Here is a 23,724-nt window from a genome sequence, read left to right as displayed (position 1 = left end):
GATTTTTGCCTTTACTTGATGCTCAGGACAAATAATCAACTCTGCAGATACCACCAGCAAGAGGACCCATTATCCACACATGTGCTAATTACTCAAGTATTTACTACATCAGCAAGGCACCAGTGTGTTAAGTGGGTACAGTTTGGGCAACTTGAATTTTTTGGTTAATTTTAATCATCTCTTTTCTAAACCCTCTTACTCTCTTCTTTCAAATAACCTTTATTCATTTTTTCAACCCAGAAAAATCTAAGCTATCAAAATGTAGGCTTAAGCAGAATGGTGACAAAACCTAAGGGCCGTGGAGAGGAGGTGGAGAAGAAGAAAGGTATTCTCCAACTCAAACCTGTTTCTGATCACGTATCATATTGCAGAGGTGACTCCCTGTACACATGGACTTGGGTGTGTCTTTCCTTAGAATTTGTGAAGCTGAAATTCACCATTTTCCCACTTCTTAATTTCTGAGCGTTTAGCATTAGAAGGAAGAACAGACCACCCAATTTTATAAAGTAGTGGAGATGGTGAGTAGCTAATTAGGACTTATTATTCGGTGAAAGGACTAAATGACCAAAATATTCATTTATATTGGTAAATGAAATATGCTTCATCCTTGCAATGGAATCTGAAGTCATTGATTAAAAAAACATTAATAAAAAATAGCATTCCAGTGGCACAGAAAGGGAGACAAATTTATTGACAAGGATAACATTTCATAGGTATTTTTGAATGAGAGAAGCAAATTGCAGAACAGAATAATCCCAATTCCTTATATGTATGAGGTTTTATTGTTCACACTCAAGAGAATGTCAAATCATCTGAGCTAATCTATTACCACTTCTGGAAAGAAAATCCTCAGAGCTAAGGACCCTAAGTCATTATTGTTATTTTTATATAAACACCAGGTACACACCAGCTGGAGATTAAATAAATGCCAGTTGGGTTGCTGCAGCCATTGGCTTGGGATAGCCACTAGGAAGTGGGTTGTTCCGGGCTAAGGCAGAAACTTCTCAAGTTTGCTTTGGCAAGGTGACCATATTGACTCTCAGATGTGACTTCAAATTCTAAGGGAGTTTTTCTAATGTTATTCTGAGGCTTTGATCATATCAAATGTGGAGAATTTCAAATTCTGAGTGAGTGTGAACTCTTTTTATTGTCCTACAATTTAGAGGATTTTTAGCACATGTGAGCTTGTGTGGTTTATATATATGAATGTGTGTGTGTGTGTGTGTGTGTGCATATGCGTGCTATGCATATCCTTACATCTGTTTCATGTTTCACTCTTCGATGGACCGATGAATAATGGAACAATGAAAATAGGATGATCATGATCATGGGAACTTATTTATGAAATTAGAGATATTGGTCAATACTGATGCATCTAAAGATAACAGCAAACATATATTTGCACAGATAATTCATTCATTGCGTCCAGTCAAGTTATCCGTGTGGACTAGAACACCATGATCTTTTTAAGTGCTATAAAGATGACTATAGTTATTGACATTACCAAGTGTCACTCCCAGGAAGACTTCCTATAGGAGTCTTTTCAAACACATGTCATCAAGATTCCTTTGCTTCTGTCATTCTTGAGTCAAACTTACCAAATGGTTGTGTTGTGTGAAGTCTTACATGGAGAACAGTTGGATTTTGTCAGCAAATATACGACTGATTGTAAAAGAGCACTTATTTCTGTGGCTGTTTAAGAGAAAAGATACAATTACACATAAGATAATTGATACAAATCTTCCTAAAATGTAATAGTCCAGAAATGGAAAATGGAGCCCTTCATGCAGGAGTTTCGTTAGTCTTCCTCTCTGATTTAGGTTGACACCACCTTCTTCTGTGTCTCTGTTTATTCCTAGAATGCAGTCCCAACAGTACCTGCAGCAGCGTCGAAAATTTGCAGCTGCCTTCTTGGCATTCATTTTCATTTTGGCAGCTGTGGGCACTGCTGAAGCAGGGAAGAAAGAGAAACCAGGTGAGCAGTAGGGATATGAAGGCAAGACTCTTTATTGGTTAATGTCCTTCTGGTCCAACTACCTCTTCCTTTCTCCCTCCCTCCTTCTTTCCCCTCATCCCTCCCTTCTCTCCCTTCCTTTATCTTTTCTTCTCCTCTCACCTCCTTCCCTCCTTCCCTCCCTTTCTTCCCTCTTTCCTTCCTTCTTTCCTTCCTTTCTTCCTTTCTTCTTCCTTCCCTCCCTTTCTTTCAAACGTTTCCAGGAACCTAAGCAACATCTCCTCTCATCTTCCCCCAACTGTAAGTCCTGAAATATAATAGATGATGACCATTAACATAATGATCATAGCAGCAGCTACTATGTATTGACCATTTAACCAAGAATCAGGTGTTTTATTTATATTGCCTCTTGTCTTCAAAAAGAGCCCTTCAAGGCATTATTGTTTTATTTCATATTACTAAAGAAGGAACCCGAAGCTCAGAGAGAAAGAAGCACCTTTTTTAAAGTGTTACTCCCAGTAAGGAGTCTGTGGAGTGGGCAGTCAGTTGCACCACATCTATATTATGCTATTCTATTGATAAGAAAGAGAAAGGAACACCGACTTGCATTGAGAAAGCAAATCTAACAACTCTTGCTTCTAATAATATGTTTTCTCATTTTGGGGGGTTTAACTGTTTTGACCACCTTCTATTTTATAGAAATATTTACTTCTACAAGGAAATGTCAGTAAATCACTTAGCACAGTCCCTGGCACATAGTAAGAGTTAAATTAACATTAGTTCTCTCTCCTTCTTTAGTTTTCCTCTTCCCTTCTGCTGGTCATTCATTGATTCCATCATTCCGCTAACACCTCTCAAGTTTCTACTATTTGCTGGACACTGAAGATGTAGGTGAAAAGTCCTGACCCTGTAATGATCTCAAAAGTTAAAGAGTTTTCTGAATGTTGATTATTCGTTCCTCCTTCCAGAAAAAAAAGTGAAGAAGTCTGACTGTGGAGAATGGCAGTGGAGTGTGTGTGTGCCCACTAGTGGAGACTGTGGGCTGGGCACCCGGGAGGGCACCCGCACTGGAGCTGAGTGCAAGCAAACCATGAAGACCCAGAGATGTAAGATCCCCTGCAACTGGAAGAAGCAATTTGGAGGTAAGTCCCTCCCTTGGAGTCCTACTGACTCAACCATCCACTTGAGATCATTCTTGCATTCTTCCACCAAAAATCTTTTTGAGCTTGACTATCGTTTATTTTCAATGAGTTTATTTTATCAGATAAAAAAAAATCACAAGACATCTTGCCTAATCCTAGGGCTTCTCAATTTTGGCACCACAGTAGATTCAACTTCTTTTCATGATAACATTGGTGAGATGCTGTAGAAACTTAAGTCTTATTTATATCAAGTAGTGTATGGTATCAATTGGTTTTATTAGACATTGTTTTGCTTAAAGTTGTAGAAAGTATTGACAATCTTAAGTGAGAACTTACTGTACTAACATTACGGGCTAGGCAGTTTTTGTTGTGGGGGGCTGTTCTGTGCACTGTAAGATTTTTAGCACCATCTCTGTATTCTGTCCTTTATAGTTCCCACTAGCACCACCCACCTCTGCAAACAACTAAAATGTGTCCAGGTATTGCCTAGTGTCCCCTGGGGTCAAAGCAGCCACTGATTGGGAACCATTGCCTTACCAATAGGGACATAAAATATGTTCTTGATGCCTCCTCATAATGTTCATTGATCTATTTTCTCTGTCCATCTTTTCTTCTTCTATTTCTAAGTACCTTGTATCTTTCTTTCCCCTTTTCTTATTGATTATCCCTCTTCTCCAGGTCTTTTTCAAGCCCTCTCTGTCTTTTGGTCCTCTCCATTCTCCACACTGGTTTGGAGACTGACTTATCGAATCCAGGAGGGCTGGCTGATGACAGCCATTTTTCACAGATTCTCTCCCACTGACTATTGCCAATCTCATTGGCCTCATCTACCTATTTGAGAAGGAATCTTTCAATTCTCTAACTTTAAACCCACAGTTACACACCCAAATTACCTATATTTTTTCATATTCTTGAATGTTTGTCTTTCTTAGCCATGGTGAGACACAATGTCTCAAATACTCTCACTAGTTTACAGAAATGTACTCTGGCTAATAGGCCAGTGAAGAAGAGCAGTGAATCTGTACACTATGTTTTTGTCACTTTCTACAACCTTTGGGGCATTTTTTATGAATGGAGGTAAATTCTAAAAGCCTGGTAAAATTTAAAAGCCTTTGGTCTTAAATTGTATATGGGTACCATAAAGACTAACCTACCAAAAGTTTTTAAAAGTGTGTCTTATAGGACTTGTATCTAGAATATATAAAGAAGTCTCAAAAGTAACAATTCAATTAGGCAAAAGACTTATGATAATGAAACATTAACCAAAGGGGATATATAGGCAGCAAATACCAGAAAGATACTCAACATCTTTTCCCAATAGGGAAATGAAAATGAAAACCAACAAGCTATTGCTATGCACTATATACTTATCAGAGTGGCTAAAATAAAAAATAATACCAACTACTAGAGAGGATATGGGAAAACTAGATCATTCATCCATTGCTGATGGGAATATAGAATAGGACAGCCATATTGGAAGAGACTATGGCAGTTTTTTTTACAAAACTAAACATTTGTTTACCATGCAATGCAGTGGTTTTCCTCTTGGGTATTGATCCTAGAGAAATGAAAACTTGTTTCCACAACAATCTGTACGTGAATGTATGTAGCAGCTTTATTTGTAGTAGCCAAAAGCTGGAAACCACCCTGATGTCCTTCAGCTGGTGAATGGTTCAACAAATCATACATCTGGAATATTATTCAGCAATGAAAAGGAACAGTCTATGGATATACACAACTTGGATGGACCTCCCAGAAATTATGCTGAATGAAAAAGCCAATCTCAGAAGTCTGCATAGAATTTGATCCCATGCATGAAGATGAATGACAAAATTGAGATGAAAAAATTAGAGCGATAGAGAACAGAATAGTGATTGCCGGAAGTTAAAGGGATGAGAAAGGAAGAAGCCATATGGCTATAGAAGGATAGCCCAAGGGACCCTTGTGATAGAACAGTTTTGTATATCAATGGTGGTAGTTGTCACTTGTATCTACACATGGGATAAAGTTACACAGAACTAAATCCTGCCTCCCTCACACACATACCCAAAAGAATGAATGAAACCCAAGTAGGTTCTGTGGATTGTATCCATGTCAGTTTCCTGGCTGTGCTATTGGACTATAACTATGGAAGATATCACAGTTAAGGGTATATGGGATCTCTCTCATTTCTTACAACTGTGTGAATCTACAATTATGTAACCACGAAGAGTTAAAAACAAAAGTGTCTTTTATTTTCATGGCACGGTCACAGAATCTTTCAAAGGTTTCTGTTTGGTCTTACCCTGCCTTTAGCGGAGTGCAAATACCAATTCCAGGCGTGGGGAGAGTGTGATCTGAATACCGCCCTGAAGACCAGAACCGGAAGTCTGAAGCGAGCCCTCCACAATGCTGACTGCCAGAAAACTGTCACCATCTCTAAGCCCTGTGGCAAACTGACTAAACCCAAGCCTCAAGGTAGGTTCTCAGTCTCTCCTTGACCGTAATTTAAATATGAATGGATCAATGGACTCAGGCAAGATCTTCCTTTTCCATAGTTAGTGGTCAGCAAACTCATTAGTCAACAGAGCCAAATATCAACAGTACAGCGATTGAAATTCTTTTTGAGAGCCAAATTTTTTAAACTTAAACTATATAGGTAGATACATTCCTTATTGAGGTAGCGCCTGCACATGGTATTTTGTGGAAGAGCCACACTTAAGGGGCCAAAGAGCCACATGTGGCTCGTGAACCGCAGTTTGCTGACCAGGGTCTTAGGTGAATTACCTTAAGAAAGAAATTGGAAAAGAGCTCCATATATTAAATTTTACACAAATACTTTTTAGCAGGAAATTGGAGTTCTCTGCACAGATGTGGGGATTAGAATAGCCTCCTAGCACAAATAAATGGTATAGCAAAACAGGCCAATTAAGATAGTTGTTGATGATTATATATTCCAAGCCCTAAATTGGGACTACATTTTGACAAGTATGTATAAAGGTCATAGGGCAGAAGATTTTAAATTAAGTGTTTCCTAGATGATCTAACAGATACCGTTTTCGTGACATCACCTCAGTTATTTTACATTTTCCTCTTTCTACCGCATACCTTGATAAGTTCTGTATTTCTTATACGCCTTTGGGAGCCTTTACCTTCCCTTTTAGCTTGATTAGCTCTCCAACTACATTTATCATGGAATGTTTAAATGATGGACAGCTCACTCTGGAATCAGAAGTCGGCCAAGCCAAGCGGGGCTGCCAGGGTGGGCGGCCATTGTCCTGACCCACAGGCAGCCCCGTCTGTGGGTACAGAGCAGCCCAGCTGATCTGGTTCTGGGGGTCACCAGTGCAGTGGAGGGTCTAACCTGAGGCTGAGTCAGGACTTGTGCAGAAGGGTCCTCGAGGGGCTCAAATTTTCCCAAGTGCCACAGTGATGACATGGCCTAATGATCACCTTGGAGCATTCTAGACTCCGAGTTACTGTTGACATACATGGACATTCTTAGTTGTTACTTATTAAATAAGCTACATCAACAAGGGGTACAGTGAAGCTCCTTTTGATACCAGCGGGGCAGCCTCTGAGTCTGCCTGGGTGAAGGGTATTCTCAGCTGGTTTCTGGTATAGTCAGAAGCAGGAGCATGTGATACAGGGTTGGATGTCTGTGTTACAGGTGGTCCAGGAAATGTGTTAATCCCTCCTGTCGTCCTGGCTGCCAACTCAAGCTCTGCTGTGACCAGACCCTTGTTAAATTCCCCTGCTGAGCCCTGGCCGGTTGGCTCAGCGGTAGAGCGTCGGCCTAGCGTGCGGAGGACCCGGGTTCGATTCCCGGCCAGGGCACACAGGAGAAGCGCCCATTTGCTTCTCCACCCCTCCGCCGCGCTTTCCTCTCTGTCTCTCTCTTCCCCTCCTGCAGCCAAGGCTTCATTGGAGCGGAAATGGCCCGGGCGCTGGGGATGGCTCTGTGGCCTCTGCCCCAGGCGCTAGAGTGGCTCTGGTCGCAACATGGCGACTCCCAGGATGGGCAGAGCATCGCCCCCTGGTGGGCAGAGCGTCGCCCCATGGTGGGCGTGCCGGGTGGATCCCGGTCGGGCACATGCGGGAGTCTGTCTGACTGTCTCTCCCTGTTTCCAGCTTCAGAAAAATGCAAAAAAAAAATAATAAAGAAAAAAATAAATAAATTCCCCTGCTCACGATAACCCCAATTCCTTTTATATCTTCCCAGATCTTTCTCAAAGTTTCCCCATCTTGCTGCTCTTTTCTTTTTTTCTTTTGGACCATTGCCTAGCCCTCTCTTCGGTTTGACAATTCATCTTTAAAGATCAAAAGAACAGCAACTGTTTAAGTGCAAGACTCAGCTGCGTGTGGGGCACCATTTTTTGGCAGCTGATTATTAAATGGAGAAAAGGGTCAGGCAAGTGATATTCCCAGCATTCTTGATTCTCTCCCCACTAAATAGATTCTTTTGCCAGTCCTTTTAAAGATAAAAGAAGTTCCCTGACTTTTTTTTTTCTTTTTTCTATTTTCTGGGCTCTGACATCCCTTAGGAATGAGCGTGGCAATACTCTGTGGAAGAGCTGTGCTGTGCTGGTGACTTCTGTGTACAGAGAGGTGTAAGGGCAGACTCTCAGCTCCCTTGCCCCTGAGACCCTGCAACAGGAGGAAAGGGGGCTGACGGCTGCTGCCCTTGCATTTGACCAAAAAAAAAAAAGGCAGCCTGGATCACCTTGTGGGAATTTTGTCCTTGATAGGAGGAAAACACTCTTATTTAGTTCGGTCACAAGGTTACAATGTCTTTATCCTGCTCACAAAAATCTTTGAACATCTGCATTTTATTTTATTTTTAAATCTTTAATCTGTTTGTGTTTACTCTTGTACATGGTACAAGAAAGTGGTCCATTCCATTCTTTTGCGATGTGTCTGTCCAGTTTTCCCAACACCATTTATTGAAGAGAGTGTCTTTATTCTACTGTATATTCCGACCTTTGTCATAGAGGAATTGACCTGATAGGTGTGCGTTTATTTCTGGGCTGTCTATTCTGTTTCATCAATCTGTGCAAATATCTATATTTTATTTCCCATCCATGCTACCGTATGTGAAGTGAGAAGATCTAATTCTGTTCTTTTCTTATTAGAATGATATTATCTGGTTTGTCTTCTGTAAATTAGAATCTACAATAAATATCTCCTAGCACTGCTGAAAGGATAAAATGAAGTCATATATGTAAGAATGCGTGAAACATGTGCAGTATTTTTAAGATGATTTCCTTTCTTCCAAATGAACTTCTTGAGCTGGGTGTTTTTCTCAGCACCTTTTCAAGCAAAAAAGAAAAAAAATCTTAATGATGACAATAATAGTAATTATAGTTAATATTTATTGTGAGCCAGGGCTAAATTACCCAGCGGTCTGATTCTAGATCTTTGGCTTCCTGCATAACTCTGTCCCCTTAATCTATTCTACAGAGTGATCTCAGTTTTTTATCTAAGAAGAATAATGAATGTCAGACCCACTTATTCTTTCCTAAAAATCCTTCTTTGATCATGGTTTTCTATCAGCAACAGAATCAGATTCTGGTTCCCTAGTAGGACATGCTGCTCAGGCATCATCCAGTTTGACACCTGTCTGAGTCTTTGCCAATGGACTGTGGCCCGGCCACACCAAACTTACACGTTTATTTCTCTGTGCCTGTGGTTCTAAAAGCCTGGAACCTGTTATTTTTCTGCAGTTTATATATTTCTTTCTTTTTTTTTTTTTTGTATTTTTCTGAAGCTGGAAACGGGGAGAGACAGTCAGACAGACTCCCGCATGCGCCCGACCGGGATCCACCCGGCAGCCCACCAGGGGCGACGCTCTGCCCACCAGGGGGCGATGCTCTGCCCCTCCGGGGCATCGCTCTGCTGCAATCAGAGCCACTCTAGCGCCTGGGGCAGAGGCCAAGGAGCCATCCCCAGCGCCCGGGCCATCTTTGCTCCAATGGAGCCTTGGCTGTGGGAGGGGAAGAGAGAGACAGAGAGGAAGGAGGGGGGGTGGAGAAGCAGATGGGCGCTTCTCCTATGTGCCCTGGCCAGGAATCGAACCCGGGTCCCCCGCACGCCAGGCCGACGCTCTACCGCTGAGCCAACTGGCCAGGGCCAGTTTATATATTTCATTCTGTAAAACCTACCCTGTTCATTCAGTAAATATGTTACTGATGGATGCTGTCTGCTAGAGTTAACACCAGGGACAAAATTATGACCGTGCTGGACCTAGAGTGGAGTACGAGGAGCAGAGGGACAAATCCCAAGGCACATTCTGAAGGACAAATCCTGTGAAAGGCCTTTGGCATTCCTTCCGGTTTATTCATTTATTTATAAAATCTACTAAGAGCCTTTGATGGAGCAGGCAGTACGTTAGGAGCTAGTGATACTCAACAAGTTTCCTTTCCTCTTGCTACTTGTTCTGGTGATGCTGTTGGGTAGATAATAGTGACAAAGAAAAATAGAAAATTAAAATTATGACTGTATATTGGAGTAAGTAGTCTTAAGAACCAAATAGCCAAGTGTTAGAGTGACTGGCATGGGATGGGGTTGGAGGGACTAAGGTAGAATAACCAGGGACAGCTTCTGTGAGCGGTAACTTTTGAACTTGCCATCCTGGTATTCTAAGTGAAACAAGAAGCTCAAAGGCCCTGTGGCCACAAAAAAAACAACTTGTTTTGTTCAAAGACTAGAAAAGAGATCAGTGTTAAATCTCAGCAGAGTTCCCTTCCCAAGCATTTAAGTTTCTGGGAGGGGTCACTCCTCTGATGAGACATTCATTCATTCCTCTGTAGCAAGGATGTATTTGCTGCTCACACCAATGAACATCTTAAGGGCAGGAGCCACGTGCTGCTCACCTGTGTAAGGTACCACACATATCATGGTGTCTAGTCCATGAGAGGAACTCAATGAATAGTACTGACCTGAGTGATTGACCGATGTATCCAACTAAATTGTGCTAGTCTGGCTCACTAGGACACATCATTTATTCATTGGCTTCACAAATGTACAGAGAAATCACTGTTAAAGGACAACACGCTCACCTTCAAGAAAACTCATCAGGATGTTTTCCTACTGTCCTTATTAAGGGACTTTTAGTTCTAATTGCTGGGACAGATGTGAGAAGTAGGAACTGTAAATATTTGTGGGGTTTACTGCACACTGTGTATGCTTTCATGTCCCTTGGTAAATTCCGCGCTCGGAGCCTCATTAGCTGTGCACACACCACACAGCCATGGAATAATTAGTATGGGGGGAGGCTGCAGAATAGAACACTGTTCACACTAATTAGTTCCTGGGTTGAGGGAACGCCTTTGGTTTTGGACCCCTGAAGCTTTTGTGTTTCTACTTCTAACTTCTGCTGGATTGAGAAGTTCTGTCTCGTGTTTTAAGTTGTAGCTCTTGTCATCAGCATTTCCTGAGTTCTATAGAAGTCATCCCCATTTATTATTTATGATGTGACAGGAATTATACAAAACCCTTAGGAATGCACTGTCTTGTTTAATCCCTGCAACAGCCTCAGCTAGTTTCACTCACATTTTACAAATGAGGACATTGAGGCTGCAACTTGCAGAAGGTCAGCCATTCAGGGAAGAATCGGGCTTGAACTTGAAGTCGGGACTGTCTATATTCACAGTTCTTTCCTATTATACCACTGCTTTCCAAACTCAGTGCTTCCTACTCTTTGAGTATTCTCAAAAAAATTAATAATTTAGATTTTTGTTTCAATAATAATTCTAAAACATTAATATAAGCCTGCTGGAAGTCATTTATAATGGAGTCATGTCAGGTAATGTTTGGCTCACGCTTGCCTTTGTATAATAACTGCATTGAAGCCAGTGATAACTTTTTCTAGTGCTGCATTTCTCAAGCTGGGGGACGTTTCTTGAGAGGGAGACAAAGCAGTGCAGTGCACCTGTCACACCCAGCAGCCTCCCAGGCAGGACCCTGGGCTGGACTCAGGCTTGCCTGCTCCCTACTGTGAGCTTCAGAGCCACTCTCCTGCTTCTCAGGGTTCCACGCCCCGCCGTCCTGGTAACAAGCTCTGTCAGTGGGGACACCTGACATACTCCCAGTGATTCCAGCCAGCTTTGCACTGAGGTAAAACCTCCGGGAACCTGCAGGGAAATCAGGGCAGGCTGGCAGGGAAAAGAAAAACACTGAAGACTCTTTCCTGAGAAGTACCGTATTTCCCTATGTATAAGACACATTTTTTCTGAAAAATTTGGAGTCTAAAAACTGGGTGCGTCTTATACAGTGGTTGTAGATTTTTTTACTTGCATTTCCCCCTTTTTTGCACATATGAGGAGTTGTATGAATTTTCTGATGAATAAAACTGGAGTTCAGTAACTTTATGCAATACATTTTTTTCAAATTTCGGGCCCCCAAATTAAGGTGCGTCTTATACATGGGAGCATCTTATACATGGGGAAATATGGTAAAAACTATTTTCAGAAGAGCTCATCAGAAATCCAAAGAGCTCGCCCCCACCTTGCCTCCCACCCCCTTTCCCTCTGGCTGTTGCTGCCCTGTTGTCTGTGTCTGTGTGTTATGTATATATGGTTTTCTGGCTACTCCCTTCACCTTCTTTTGTCCAGAGGAGGTAGGCAAAAGGGGTAATGTGGGGACAGGAAAGAGACTTTGTTTGGAGTGGAGGGTGCGCGTTGTGGCGTGCAGATGGGGTTAGGTTGGTTTGTCCACTTGAAACCTGTATGGTTTTGTGAACCAGTGTCACCCCAATAAATTGAATTAATAAAATAAAAAAAAAGAAAGCAAGAAATCCAAAGAGCAAGGCTCAGAGAATTTTACCAGAATTCCAGGGTTCACTCAGCTGAGGCCTTCAGAAATTACTGTTATTCTACAGAAGATAGCAAAACATGATTTTCAGATCTTCACTCAGATGCACAAGGCTAATCAATTAAGCGGCTGTGAAGGCTGCTTTCTAAAAAGATGTAGAGAAGTCCAGGGGAATTTCTTCAAATCTAACTTTTGCTGCTGAAGTCGGGTACTTGGAGGTCTGAGAAATCATGTGGGGTGGGGGGCAGGGAGTGTAGCTCACCTGCTTGGAATCTGGAAGTCACGTGTGGAGATGAGGGGAATGATCAGCGCAGTGAGCATTTGTGAAACCATTCCTGAGCATTGAGTCCCACGTTACATAGTATCAAAGTCACCTATTGAAATGGCATATATTTAAAATTCTTGAGGACAGACAAAAAAACAAGCTCCCATAATTTACACCTCTACAACTAAGGAGGGTGCCCTGAAAGTTAGAAAAATGAAAGACAGGGTGAGTTTCATTCACTGATATCTCAGTTCCTTACACCTGCTGGAACAAAGGACCTAGACAGGGTGGCTTAAACAGAAATCTATGTTCTCACAATTCTGGAGGCTGGAAGTCTGAGCTCAAGAGTTCTGCAGGGCTGATTCTTTCTCAAGTCCACAAGGGAAGGCTCTATTCCAGGCATCTTCCCTTGGCTCATAGATACCTGCCTCGTCCATGGCCCTTGCCACTGTCTTTCCTCTGTGGGTGTCTGTCTTCAAATTTCCTGCTGTTACAAGGATACCAGTTATCTTGGATTAGGTAATGCCTAATGTTTTACCCAGCCTAATGCCCCCGATTGAACTTCATTACCTCTTAAAAGACCCTCTCTCCAAATATGTTCACATTCCGAGGTATGGGATTTAAGAATTCAACATGACTTTCAGTGGATACAGAAGTCAGCACACAACAGCGGAAAAGAACAATCTATGTGGCAGCAAATAAAACATGATTTATGGTGCTGTACCTGCTGAAAATTTAAATGTTCTAGGATTCATGCTTTTCTCCTTTTTCATAAATCATCATTTAATTTTCCAGTAGTACCGGCCGTGTACAATTAAACATCAGGTATGATGATAGAAACTAATGATGCACCAAGTGGGAACTATTTGTTATTGTTTATAATAAATACATCCCCATTCCCATTTCCGACTTGGCTACCAATATAATTTTTGAAATTTTATAAGATTTCTGTGTTCTCATTATTACAGAAACAAAGCTTTTAAACATTTAATATCATGTCAGAAGTTAATGTTTTCCCTTCCTGTTTTGAGGTGGAGAGGTCAGTGAATCTGTGTGTGTGGAGGTCACGGTCAAGAATGTAAGATCGCGAGAGTGGTCTACACATTGAGGAAGAGGCAGATGCTTTTGCTGAACAGAGGAAACCCAAATATTGCTTCCTTATCCATGGTTTTCTGTGTGTGTGTGTGTGTGTGTGTGTGTGTGTGTGTGTGTGTGTGTGTGTTCACATGTGCATGTGACCAAGCATTGACACTCTATTCTACCTAACTCCATAAAGTCTTTTAAAGCAACTTGGGAAACATGGGAATATAGTTAGGGCCACTAGTACCACCAGGTGAGACATTGTATAGCAACTGTCAAACCAACTACCTACATACACACGTGTGCACAATGAATCTCTAATTCAGGTATCAGAACTGCCTGCTACTGTGCCTGTGCGTTCACAGGCATCATTACATTCCCATTCTTGAAGCTACCTACATAAAGTGATACATTCTTCGCAGAATTTACCGTGCTTTGACTATATTTGCTTCTCTTTAGGTTTATTTAGTGCTTAAAAATATTTTTGCCAAAGGTGATAAAGACATAGCTTAGCAGCTGAATGTTGAATACACACACACACACACACACACACACACACACACACACGGCTTTGGTTTTGCTTCTGTGACTGCATACAAAAGAAAGCCCCAGATTCAAAGACTTGCAGGTGAATCAACCTCTGATTCTCATCTTCACTGCTCTTTTCTGGGACTCTTTAAGGAAAAATTCATGAAAACGTTCAGCTTTTATGCTTAATGTTTGTAAATTCCCAAATGGAAGATTAGGTTTAGCTCATACATAAGGATGTATTGAACTAAAAAACAGGGCTTTCTTCTGGTGAATTTCTACCTGGACACACACATACACACATTGATTTGGGGGTGACTCTAATACAGTCCTGACTCTACCATACAAAGAAATGCATCCTAAAGTTGGGCCCTTTCTTGATGGGTTGAAGAAGTTTATGGCCTTTTTTTTTTTTTTTTTTTTTTTTAATTTTTCTGAAGCTGGAAACGGGGAGAGACAGTCAGACAGACTCCCGCATGCGCCTGACCGGGACCCACCCGGCACCCACCAGGGGCTACGCTCTGCCCACCAGGGGGCGATAATCTGCCCATCCTGGGCGTCGCCATGTTGCAACCAGAGCCACTCTAGCGCCTGAGGCAGAGGCCACAGAGCCATCCCCAGCGCCCAGGCCATCTTTGCTCCAGTGGAGCCTTGGCTGCGGGAGGGGAAGAGAGAGACAGAGAGGAAAGCGCGGCGGAGGGGTGGAGAAGCAAATGGGCGCTTCTCCTGTGTGCCCTGGCCAGGAATCGAACCCGGGTCCTCCGCACGCTAGGCCGACGCTCTACCGCTGAGCCAACCGGCCAGGGCAAGTTTATGGACTTTTATTAAGCTTGTACTGTATGGTTGATGAAATAATTTTCTCATCTCCTCCACTAGACCTTCAGTGAAATCTACGTTACTCACCAGTGCTTCCGTAGATGAAACTTCTATTTGGAGGAGATGCAATTAAGTGCTGAGGTGTACCTCAAAAGGAAATGAAGGCAGAGCAGAGGTTCCTTAAAGCAGTGGTCCCCAACCCCTGGGCTGCAGGCTGGTACCGGTCTGTAGGCAATTTGGTACCGGTCTGCAGAGAAAGAATAAATAACTTACATTATTTCCGTTTTATTTATATTTAAGTCTGAACAATGTTTTATTTTTTAAAAATGACCAGATTCCCTCTGTTACATCCGTCTAAGATTCACTCTTGACGCTTGTCTCGGTCACGTGATACATTTATCCGTCTCACCCTAAAGGCCGGTTTGTGAAAATATTTTCTGACATTAAACCGGTCCATGGCCCAAAAAAGGTTGGGGACCACTGCCTTAAAGGATCCAGAAATGTTTAGTTTGTGTCTAGCCGAAGATGCATATCTTTTATTCACGCCTAATTGAAACCAGAAAGCAGACATGTAGAAAGGCACACAGTTGAGAGGGCATGGTAGATATTGTTTTGAAACGAAGAGCTGATGAACAAAGAGGAACATGGATGCCCTGGCCAGATAGATCAGCTGGTTAGAGCATCTTCCTGATACGCCAAGGTTGCCGGTTCGAACTCCAATCAGGCCATATACAAAAACCAACCAATGAATGCATAAATAAGTGGAACAAAAAATAGATGTCTCTCACTTTCTCTTTCTTTTATCTCTAAAATTAATAAATAAAAATATTTAAAGGAAAGTGGATAGTGAGATAACAGGTAGCTCGTGGGCAGCATTGAGGAGCAGTAACATCTGTATTATGCATGTATGTCTTCCATTCGTAATTCTAGTCATATGTACATATATAGTCCATACACAAGCCTGGAAGTAAGTGCCTCGAGTTCCTAAAAGAAGAAATAAAGTGAGTGGTATTACAAAATAAGAAATCAAAGAAGAAACAACAATATAGTAATAATAGACATGAGACAGAGCATACCTGAGAATGATATATTAAGAAAACTCTTTTAAATATTATAATTTTGATTTTTAAATAAAAATCTCCTTCTGTATGGAGACACCCAATTTAAATTAAATTAGGTAAATGCTGCCCAATTTAACCTTAAATACTGAGAAATGTGATGAATGGCCCCATATCAGGAAGCCTAGCCAACTAGGACCTGGATTCCAGGTGGATCTCTGAGTTGTACATTCACAATTTAAAATGCTTTATTATCAGTTCTGAGACACAGCAGTTATGGCACAGGGATTAAATGACTAGGTAGACAATTCTCAAGCACAGACAAGTTCTTTTAAATAGATTCACAAAGCTTTAAAAAGATCTTGGTGATTATCCAGGATTTGGGGCATATTTGCATGGTGATAGTACTATTTGGCAGTGACATATTTGATGCCTTTCCTGGCTCAGTTCTCATGACTTATTGAGTGTGTCCCCACGGGTAAGGCTCAGTGGTCTCTCATGGCATGCTTCCAGCTGTCCCTGTCTGTTGGAACTCTGACCCTCCGTGTCCACAGGGGGTTAGCTTCCTCATATACGAATTCTACCTCTTAGAAGGTACAAATCTCTGCTTCCTATTCTAATGAATAATTCTTCCCATTGGTTTAAAAACCCAAAGCCACTTCATTTAAATCCGTAGCAAAAAGAAGTTGATTCACTTTTGTTAAAATCCGGGCTCCTCTCAATCACTTACTCTCTTAATTAAAAAAAAAAAAAGGTTTCACCCTGGCTGGATAGCTTGGTTGGTTAGAGCATTATCTAGAAGTGCAGCAGTTGCTGGTTTGATTCTGGTCAGGGCGCATACAGGAATGATTCGATGTTCTTGTCTCTCTCTCCCTCTCTCTCTTTCTCTCTCTCTAAAATCAATAAAATAAACTTAAAAAAAAAAAAGGAAATAAGATAAGCTTATTTCAGAATTCTCAATCCTTCCATTCCTTGGAATTCTATTCCCATTCAAGATCTTTGAAAAACCTTTAAATTGACATCTTTCTTTCAACACCTACTCACAGCCCTGTTTCTCCCGACTTTCCTAATATTGAAGATGGGAGTGGGTGTTTTCCTGTACCAACTGCATGGCATTCCCCTTCCTGAAAAGGCCTGTAAATAGTGGAAAAGAACGGCTGCATGCTTTTTGATTATTTATTTGCCTTTTGAGAGCAAGTTTGCTGTGATCGGCTCTTATATAAGTTGCTGATAAAAATTTAAATTAGCACTTGCTTTTCAGAAAGAAATTTGCTAATACATATCAAAAGCTTAAAAAATATCCTGACCTTTGATCCAGGAGCTCCTCTTCTAATTATACTAAGTCAAAACTTAAACATACAATGATTTACAAAACACACGTTGCATCATTATTTATAATAGCAAAAGCTGAGAACACGCCAGGTTACCGACAGGAGGAGTAAGATTATAAACAGTATGGACTAGAATGTCATAAAGAAATACTACTTGGTCATGTTTCAAAATACATGGAATGGCATGGAAATAAGTGCTTTTCAATATTTGGGATAATATACTCTATCAACTGTCAATATGTTCCTAGTTAAAGTATATATAATGACTATCCATAGAAAGAAAACGTAAATAGAGCCCGCTGTTAAATCTCTATGTTGTGAAGCTATGAGTAATTTAATAATAAGTGTGTTTTAAAATTTTGTGTTGGAAAATGAATTAATATGTTTAAAGAAGAATGAAATCATTCTTTCTTCCCTTTAGGCTAGATCTCCTGTAGGCATACATTTCTCCCTAGTAATTCATTCTCCCTGGGGATACCCTTTTTCATCATATGCACCTGCAAGGTTCTAGTAAACTAGCAACCGAGCAATAGGCATTAAAGCCATTCAATTAGTTGCCATGTATCCTTGCTCTTGAATATAAACATGTACTTTGAGAGTTGCTTTGCAGTGTTGAAAGACCCACACAAGCAATCTTAGAAACATTACTTGTCATGGAGCTCTGTGAGAGCAGAATTTAGGCAATTGCCCTTTTAGCCCAGCATCTAGAACAGCACCTGAACTATAGTGGATAGAGAGTGTGTATTTGCTAAATATGTAAATGTGGGGGGTTAGTAATAGTTAAATGGGATCTTAGAGGCCATACTCTCACATGGTGTTCCTGATGGTCCTCTGAGGAGCACATCCTAGGATTTATTATCCCCGGTTCACAGGAAATAAATGCAAAATGATGGGGCTGCCCAGGATCCCTGAGCTGGTCAATGGCAGATATCAATGAAAAGCAGTTCCTTAGGGAAGACCTGGTTCGCATTACGATCCTAACAGAATCGTTCCCTCATTGCTTCACTAAACAATGGCCGAGGGACCACTTACTACGTCAGTGTCCATCTGGATTTCATTTTCTATTCAGAATAAAAAAAATAGTGGGTTCAGAATTCATTCCTACGCACCTTCTCAGTGCCTCTCTTCTTTCTTACCGTGATCGCCATGCAGTGAGCCAATTGTGTGGATTTTGAGTTTTCCACACAGGATGTGGTAAAGACGGCACTCTGGGGGCTAGGGTTGATGGCACTAGGAGGAGCAGGAATCCTTTCTAGAATATTCTTAGGAAAGTCTTAGGACGTCCTGAACACTCTCAAACATATCATAAAACAACCTATTTCTATGTTTACATACCTACCGGGAGTGAGAGGTGAGGACTATCCTCCAGCAACTCAAAAACTGCCCCCCAAAGGGTACAAACTTGTAAACCCAGAAAGTTAAAACACTCCCAGGGCACCACTGTGAGTTTCCAGTGCAGAGATGTGCTCCTGGGGATCACGCCAGGGAACAAGAACAAGTCCCCTCACGGGCAGGCACCTTTCTCTCTCACATTTTGACAGTGGCTCATTTCCTGTTTGCGTCCATTTCTGCTTCACAGCCTCTGTCCACATGGGGAAGAGTGACGTGTCACCTGGGGTGTTATTTGATGTGTACCCTGTATATACTTCCTTCTGTTCATTTGACTGTTTTTAGTGTGAATGAAGGTGCCCTACTGGGTCACATCGAGATATGATCACATTGGCTCCTAAAACCTTTGAGAGTAGCTGCTATGTCATTTCATCACAAAGCACTCTGCCTTACCAAGTTAGAGCCCTGGCCCAGGCCGATTCATGACCCTCATGAACTTCCCAATTGAGTTATTTTTTCCTTTGTCAGCAATTGAAATGTTATGACCATGTAAATGACTTTCCTTGTTAGATAAATTTTTTTTTCACCTAGACTTTTTTTCCCCAATTGAGAAAAATATGTACTAAACCAGGCAGCAATAAAATATGATCATCTTATTCAAGGAAAATACCTTGTGATCTGCCTATGCATTTAAAAATTTTTTTTAGTTAGCTCATGGTGAATATTTCTTTTACTGTCTAACCTTGAATGACTGCTACAGTGGGACATTCCTTTTACCCACAGAGTTATTTCAGGGTTCTACTTTAAAGACAAAGAAAAAAGTGTTGAGAAATTTGGATGTTATATATGTATGTGTTTCATCTTACTCTTCATAAATTATTGTTTTTTTTGAAGAACTGACATATTGCAAGATTCTGATTGAATTTACACTCCATACTTTCCTTGGGAAATACTATTTTCTATATGCCAATCATCGACCATTTCTGTTTCTCATTCAAGTGTTCATTTCTTCACTCTGTGTACTACCACTGTCTCAGGAGCACTTAGAATATACCAGGCATCAAAGACACGGATGGAAGAGAAAAGTATAGTCTCCACCCTCCTACAGCAGGGGAAATGCACATTAAATAATTAGATAAAAGTCATTCTAAACTCTATTCCTCCTGCCTATTCTCATAGGGACTCTCCTGGCAAAAACACGTGTGTGTGTGTGTGTGTGTGTGTGTGTGTGTGTGTACACACACGTGTGCATGGGTGCATGTACCTTGTCTATCCATTGAATCATGCCATTCCTGGCCAGTTATCAAAAAAGTGGCTTTTCCCCATTGCTTACTTATGGGATGCTTTTATTTCTCTGTCTTTTTCTTTTCCAACTGCAGCAGAATCAAAGAAGAAGAAAAAGGAAGGCAAGAAACAGGAGAAGATGCTGGACTAAGAGAGGCCACCTTCGTGGGACAGGGAGACATCTGCCAACAGGACCAGTTTAACTATTACATTTATACCTGCCGTAGGCTTTTTATTCAAAATGTATCTACAGCTTAAGTATACAATAGGCAGAAACACAAAGGAAAGAACATTTTTGTAGTTGCATTTTTAAAATGTATACCATAGTACCACTAGGGGCTTATAATAAAGGACTGTAATCCTATGTAGAAAGTTGACTTATAGTACATGATACATGATAGGAAATTGAGGTAAGTTTTTTTGAAGTTATGTGATATTTTCCATTTAAAATCTTTCTTTTTTACACTTTTTTTTCCTTTGTCAGCAATTGAAATGTTATGACCATGTAAACGACTTTCCTTGTTAGATAAATTTTTTTCACCTAGACTTTTTTTCCCCAATTGAGAAAAATATGTACTAAACCAGGCAGCAATAAAATATGATCATCTTATTCAAGGAAAATACCTTGTGATCTGCCTACGCATTTAAAAATTTTTTTTAGTCGGCAAAATAGGGGGAGGGGACAGAGCATGCTCAATGTTGACTTTTTTTTAAGATAAGCATTTAAACATGCAATTCTTTCACTTTGGCAGAAACATTTGTTTTCTTGATGAAATTATTTTTCCATCTGAGGAAAAAAAACCAACTAGGAAAATAAATCAAGGTGATGCTGAAAAAAAGGTGCTTTTGTGTGCAATAATTTGATATTGTAAACCTCTTACATTTGTCACCTACATTTCCCCTTGTCAACCTATTAGTGGTGAGAATTTATCATACAAAATAATTAAGTCACTCTTGGGCACAAATGTTACAGAGGGTTTATATAGATGTGGATATATAGATGTGGGTTTATATAGATGTGGCAATGTATATGTTGACATAGAAATCAATATGTCTATATCTCTATATTTTTAACTTTCTATCAATATTTAGTGGGTTGGACTAGTGGTACTGAATTGAACTAAAGTCCCAAAGTAGTCTAGTTGTTAGGAAGATGTTTCTTATATTGAACCAATCTGGGCTTGCCAAGCCCAAATCAGGATCAGAGGATCACAGTGCAAAATGGTACTTTGAATTTGGACTTGGTTTCCAGAAACCAAGAATTCTTACTCTAGTATCTACCATATGCATGCCAAAAGATTCTCTATAGGGCTCCCCTTATCTGCGGGGCTCTAAGCAACAATCTTTAAGTAAACAAGACTATGTTTCCATCATTCAGAGAAAAAGGCTCAGAAATCAGCTGAGATTAGCTTCAAAGCATTGCTCCTGAAGGAGCCACCTCTCATTTTAAAGTGACGGGATGCAATAAACACACACCTATCTACTCAGATGACTGTAAGTCTATTTCAAAAATGATGGTTTTAACATACCTTAGGCTAGCCATAAAATCATTACATCCTTGTCTGATGGTGAAGCCAGGATAGCTCCAAAGCTACCTGTCTGTCATCTAGTTGAACTCTCCACTTGAGCAGAGAATATTGGGGGAGGTCTATAACTCCCCACTAAGTCCAAGCCAACTGCCAATGGGCAATAGAAAGAGGGGTGGGCACATACGTTGACCATTTGATGGACTGGTGCTTAATAAAAGCAGAGTACCTTGTACAGTGCAAATGACAGAACCATGAATAATGAATGCAGTCCTTTTACAAGCAGATTTTAATGGGAAAAAAAGCACTCGTGTGGATGGATGGAGGGGATGAAAGAAAAGCATTGTCTTCATGGATTTTTTGACAGCAACATCCCATGAGGATAGGGATGGAAGAATCTGAAGCACGTCTTCTTAGCCTCTCACCTCATATTGCTTCTCCATCAGCATTTAGCTAAAATAGCAGCCCATGAATCAGGAGTGAGCTAAGGTGAGCTAGAACAGAATCTCCAAAAAGAAGCCCAATCCTGTGAATAATCATGGCATCCCTCTTTATCTCCGAGCATGGCAGGAAGCCAGGGGCTTCTTTGCTGCATCAACGATGAATCCTGACAAACCATATAGTAATAACTCCCCGATTCTCTGAGCAAGAGTTGGAATGCTAATCTCCATCATCTAGGATATGAAATTAGACTTCTTCTAAGTCTAGAGAATTATTCCACCCAAGCCTCAGCTTTAAACATCTTGCTAAGTCACTGATGTATTGAAACTGTACAGACAAAAGGAAAAGCTTCAAAAATGACTAGTTCTCACAAATAGGAAAAGAAAGACCATCATCAAGAATTCTCTAGCCATCCCAGAGCACCGAGACCCCAGCTCGACCCCCAAGGGTGCCAGTTCAGGTCCCAGTCAGAGCACATATGAAAAGCAATCTATGGCATAATTAAGTGGAACAACAAGTTGATTGCTTCTTCACTGCCTCCCCCATCTCTCTCTCAAAAAATAATTATATATATATAAATAAATTAGGAGGGCATAAGGCAGCCTCACCCAAATGCTAGCAATCCTTCAGTGATCAGAAAGTGTCCTTGTTTAGCTCAGTGACTGAGTCCTCCACGTTGTGCTCTGCTAGACTTTCTGATTTATCCTGAATACATGAATGCTGTCACACTTGTTATATATAGATATTATCAAGAAGAGGACCTAGGGAAAAGGACATTTTGACTTCATATATTCTGGGATGACATTTCAAAGTCTTGTTAACTCTGTAGGGAGAGGAGCCCCAAACAATTTAATACCCTGAATATTATGGGTGAGAGTATAATTAAATTATTAAATTTAATAATTAAATTATGTAATGAAAAAATGAAATAATATTAGTTGTTTGTCCTTGACTGTCTGGAGTCTTATTTAGGGAAAGAAAGTTTACAATCCTTCTCCCATTGAGAAGATAATTTCTTTAGGAATAAGAGACACACATTATTTTCCCCTTTATACATAACTCTTGGTTTCATAATTCTGAAGGCCTTTGTTTTATAACTTCTTTAAATGAAAAACAGTGGTAAATATGATTTAAGAGACACTGAATGGGGCAATAGAAAATACCACTTTCACAAATTATATCATTGTGTAATAATTCCCAAACATTAAAATCAGAACTTTATCAACCGTTAGTTATGGGAGTTCCTAAGGGAGTCAAACAAAGGGCTTTCTTCTCATTAATCTTCTTCCAAAATAATAAGATATACATCCTTGGAAGTGGAATATCAAAGCATTCAATCTCCTTTTATTTTTCATGGCTTTTTTTTTTTCAGAGACAGAGAGAGTCAGAGAGAAGGATAGATAGGGACAGACAGACAGGAACAGAGAGAAATGAGAAGCATCATCATTAGTTTTTCATTGCGACACCTTAGTTGTTCATTGATTGCTTTTTCATATGTGCCTTGAACGTGGGCCTTCAGCAGACCGAGTAACCCCTTGCTCAAGCTAGAGACCTTGGGTCCAAGCTGGTGAGCTTTGCTCAAGCTGGCGACCTCGGGGTCTCGAACCTGGGTCCTCTGCATCCCAGTCCGACGCTCTATCCACTGTGCCACCGCCTGGTCAGGCTCATGGCTTGCTTCAAATTTAATTAGTTTTAACCCTTAAGTTTTCAAAAGTCAATCAGAAGGTGAGGGTGTATATCCAACACTTCATATAAACTCAAATTGTAGATTCTTCACTGTCTATAAGGTTATTTCTAAGTGGTAAAATTCTCTCCCTGTCTCTCCCTGTATTGCCATGTTTTCCTCCTCTGTTCCCCCATTCAATCTGGGCTGCCACAATCAGATAGACAGAAAAGGAGGGGACACTATTTTTTCTTGCATCTGGAAACCTTAGCAGCAGACAGTAACTGCTCCAGGTCTGTCAAAGAGATGCATTTTCATTCTACTTTTCAAAGAAAATATAGAGTCTTGGAACACATGAACACAAGGGGAAAGGGCATAATGTTACTCTGAGCATCCTGCAAGTAATGCTGGCCTCAAATTTATGTAGACTCTAATCCCCTCGAAATAAAAAATGTGAAACATTTAATCAGAGAAAAATATACCAGTCTTAGCAATCTGCCCATCCCCTACTGTTTCT

At 40.7% G+C, this 23,724-nt stretch overlaps 1 protein-coding gene and 1 non-coding gene across 3 annotated transcripts in view; one reads left to right on the top strand and one right to left on the bottom strand.

Annotated features, from left to right (window-relative positions):
- PTN (pleiotrophin) overlaps window positions 1–20,360 on the top strand; it is a 77,846-nt gene extending 57,486 nt beyond the window's left edge. For both annotated transcript variants that reach the window (XM_066362796.1, XM_066362795.1), the window contains 4 exons: window positions 1,860–1,975; window positions 2,923–3,096; window positions 5,392–5,553; window positions 19,673–20,360. In XM_066362796.1, the coding sequence (XP_066218893.1) occupies window positions 1,861–1,975; window positions 2,923–3,096; window positions 5,392–5,553; window positions 19,673–19,728 (507 nt within the window). In that variant the 5' untranslated portion in view covers window position 1,860 and the 3' untranslated portion in view covers window positions 19,729–20,360. The remainder of the gene's footprint in view (window positions 1–1,859; window positions 1,976–2,922; window positions 3,097–5,391; window positions 5,554–19,672) is intronic.
- A 3,028-nt stretch (window positions 20,361–23,388) lies between these two features.
- Window positions 23,389–23,519, bottom strand: LOC136396056 (small nucleolar RNA SNORA31). The gene has a single exon (XR_010749484.1). It is a non-coding gene; the product is annotated as a small nucleolar RNA SNORA31 (small nucleolar RNA).
- Window positions 23,520–23,724: the final 205 nt, after the last annotated feature.

The sequence above is a fragment of the Saccopteryx leptura genome, chromosome 2, assembly GCF_036850995.1.
Source record: "Saccopteryx leptura isolate mSacLep1 chromosome 2, mSacLep1_pri_phased_curated, whole genome shotgun sequence".
In the NCBI taxonomy this organism is placed as follows: Eukaryota; Metazoa; Chordata; class Mammalia; order Chiroptera; family Emballonuridae; genus Saccopteryx; species Saccopteryx leptura.
The sequence above is the reverse complement of the archived record's forward strand: the minus strand, read 5'-3'. Positions and strand labels throughout refer to the sequence as shown.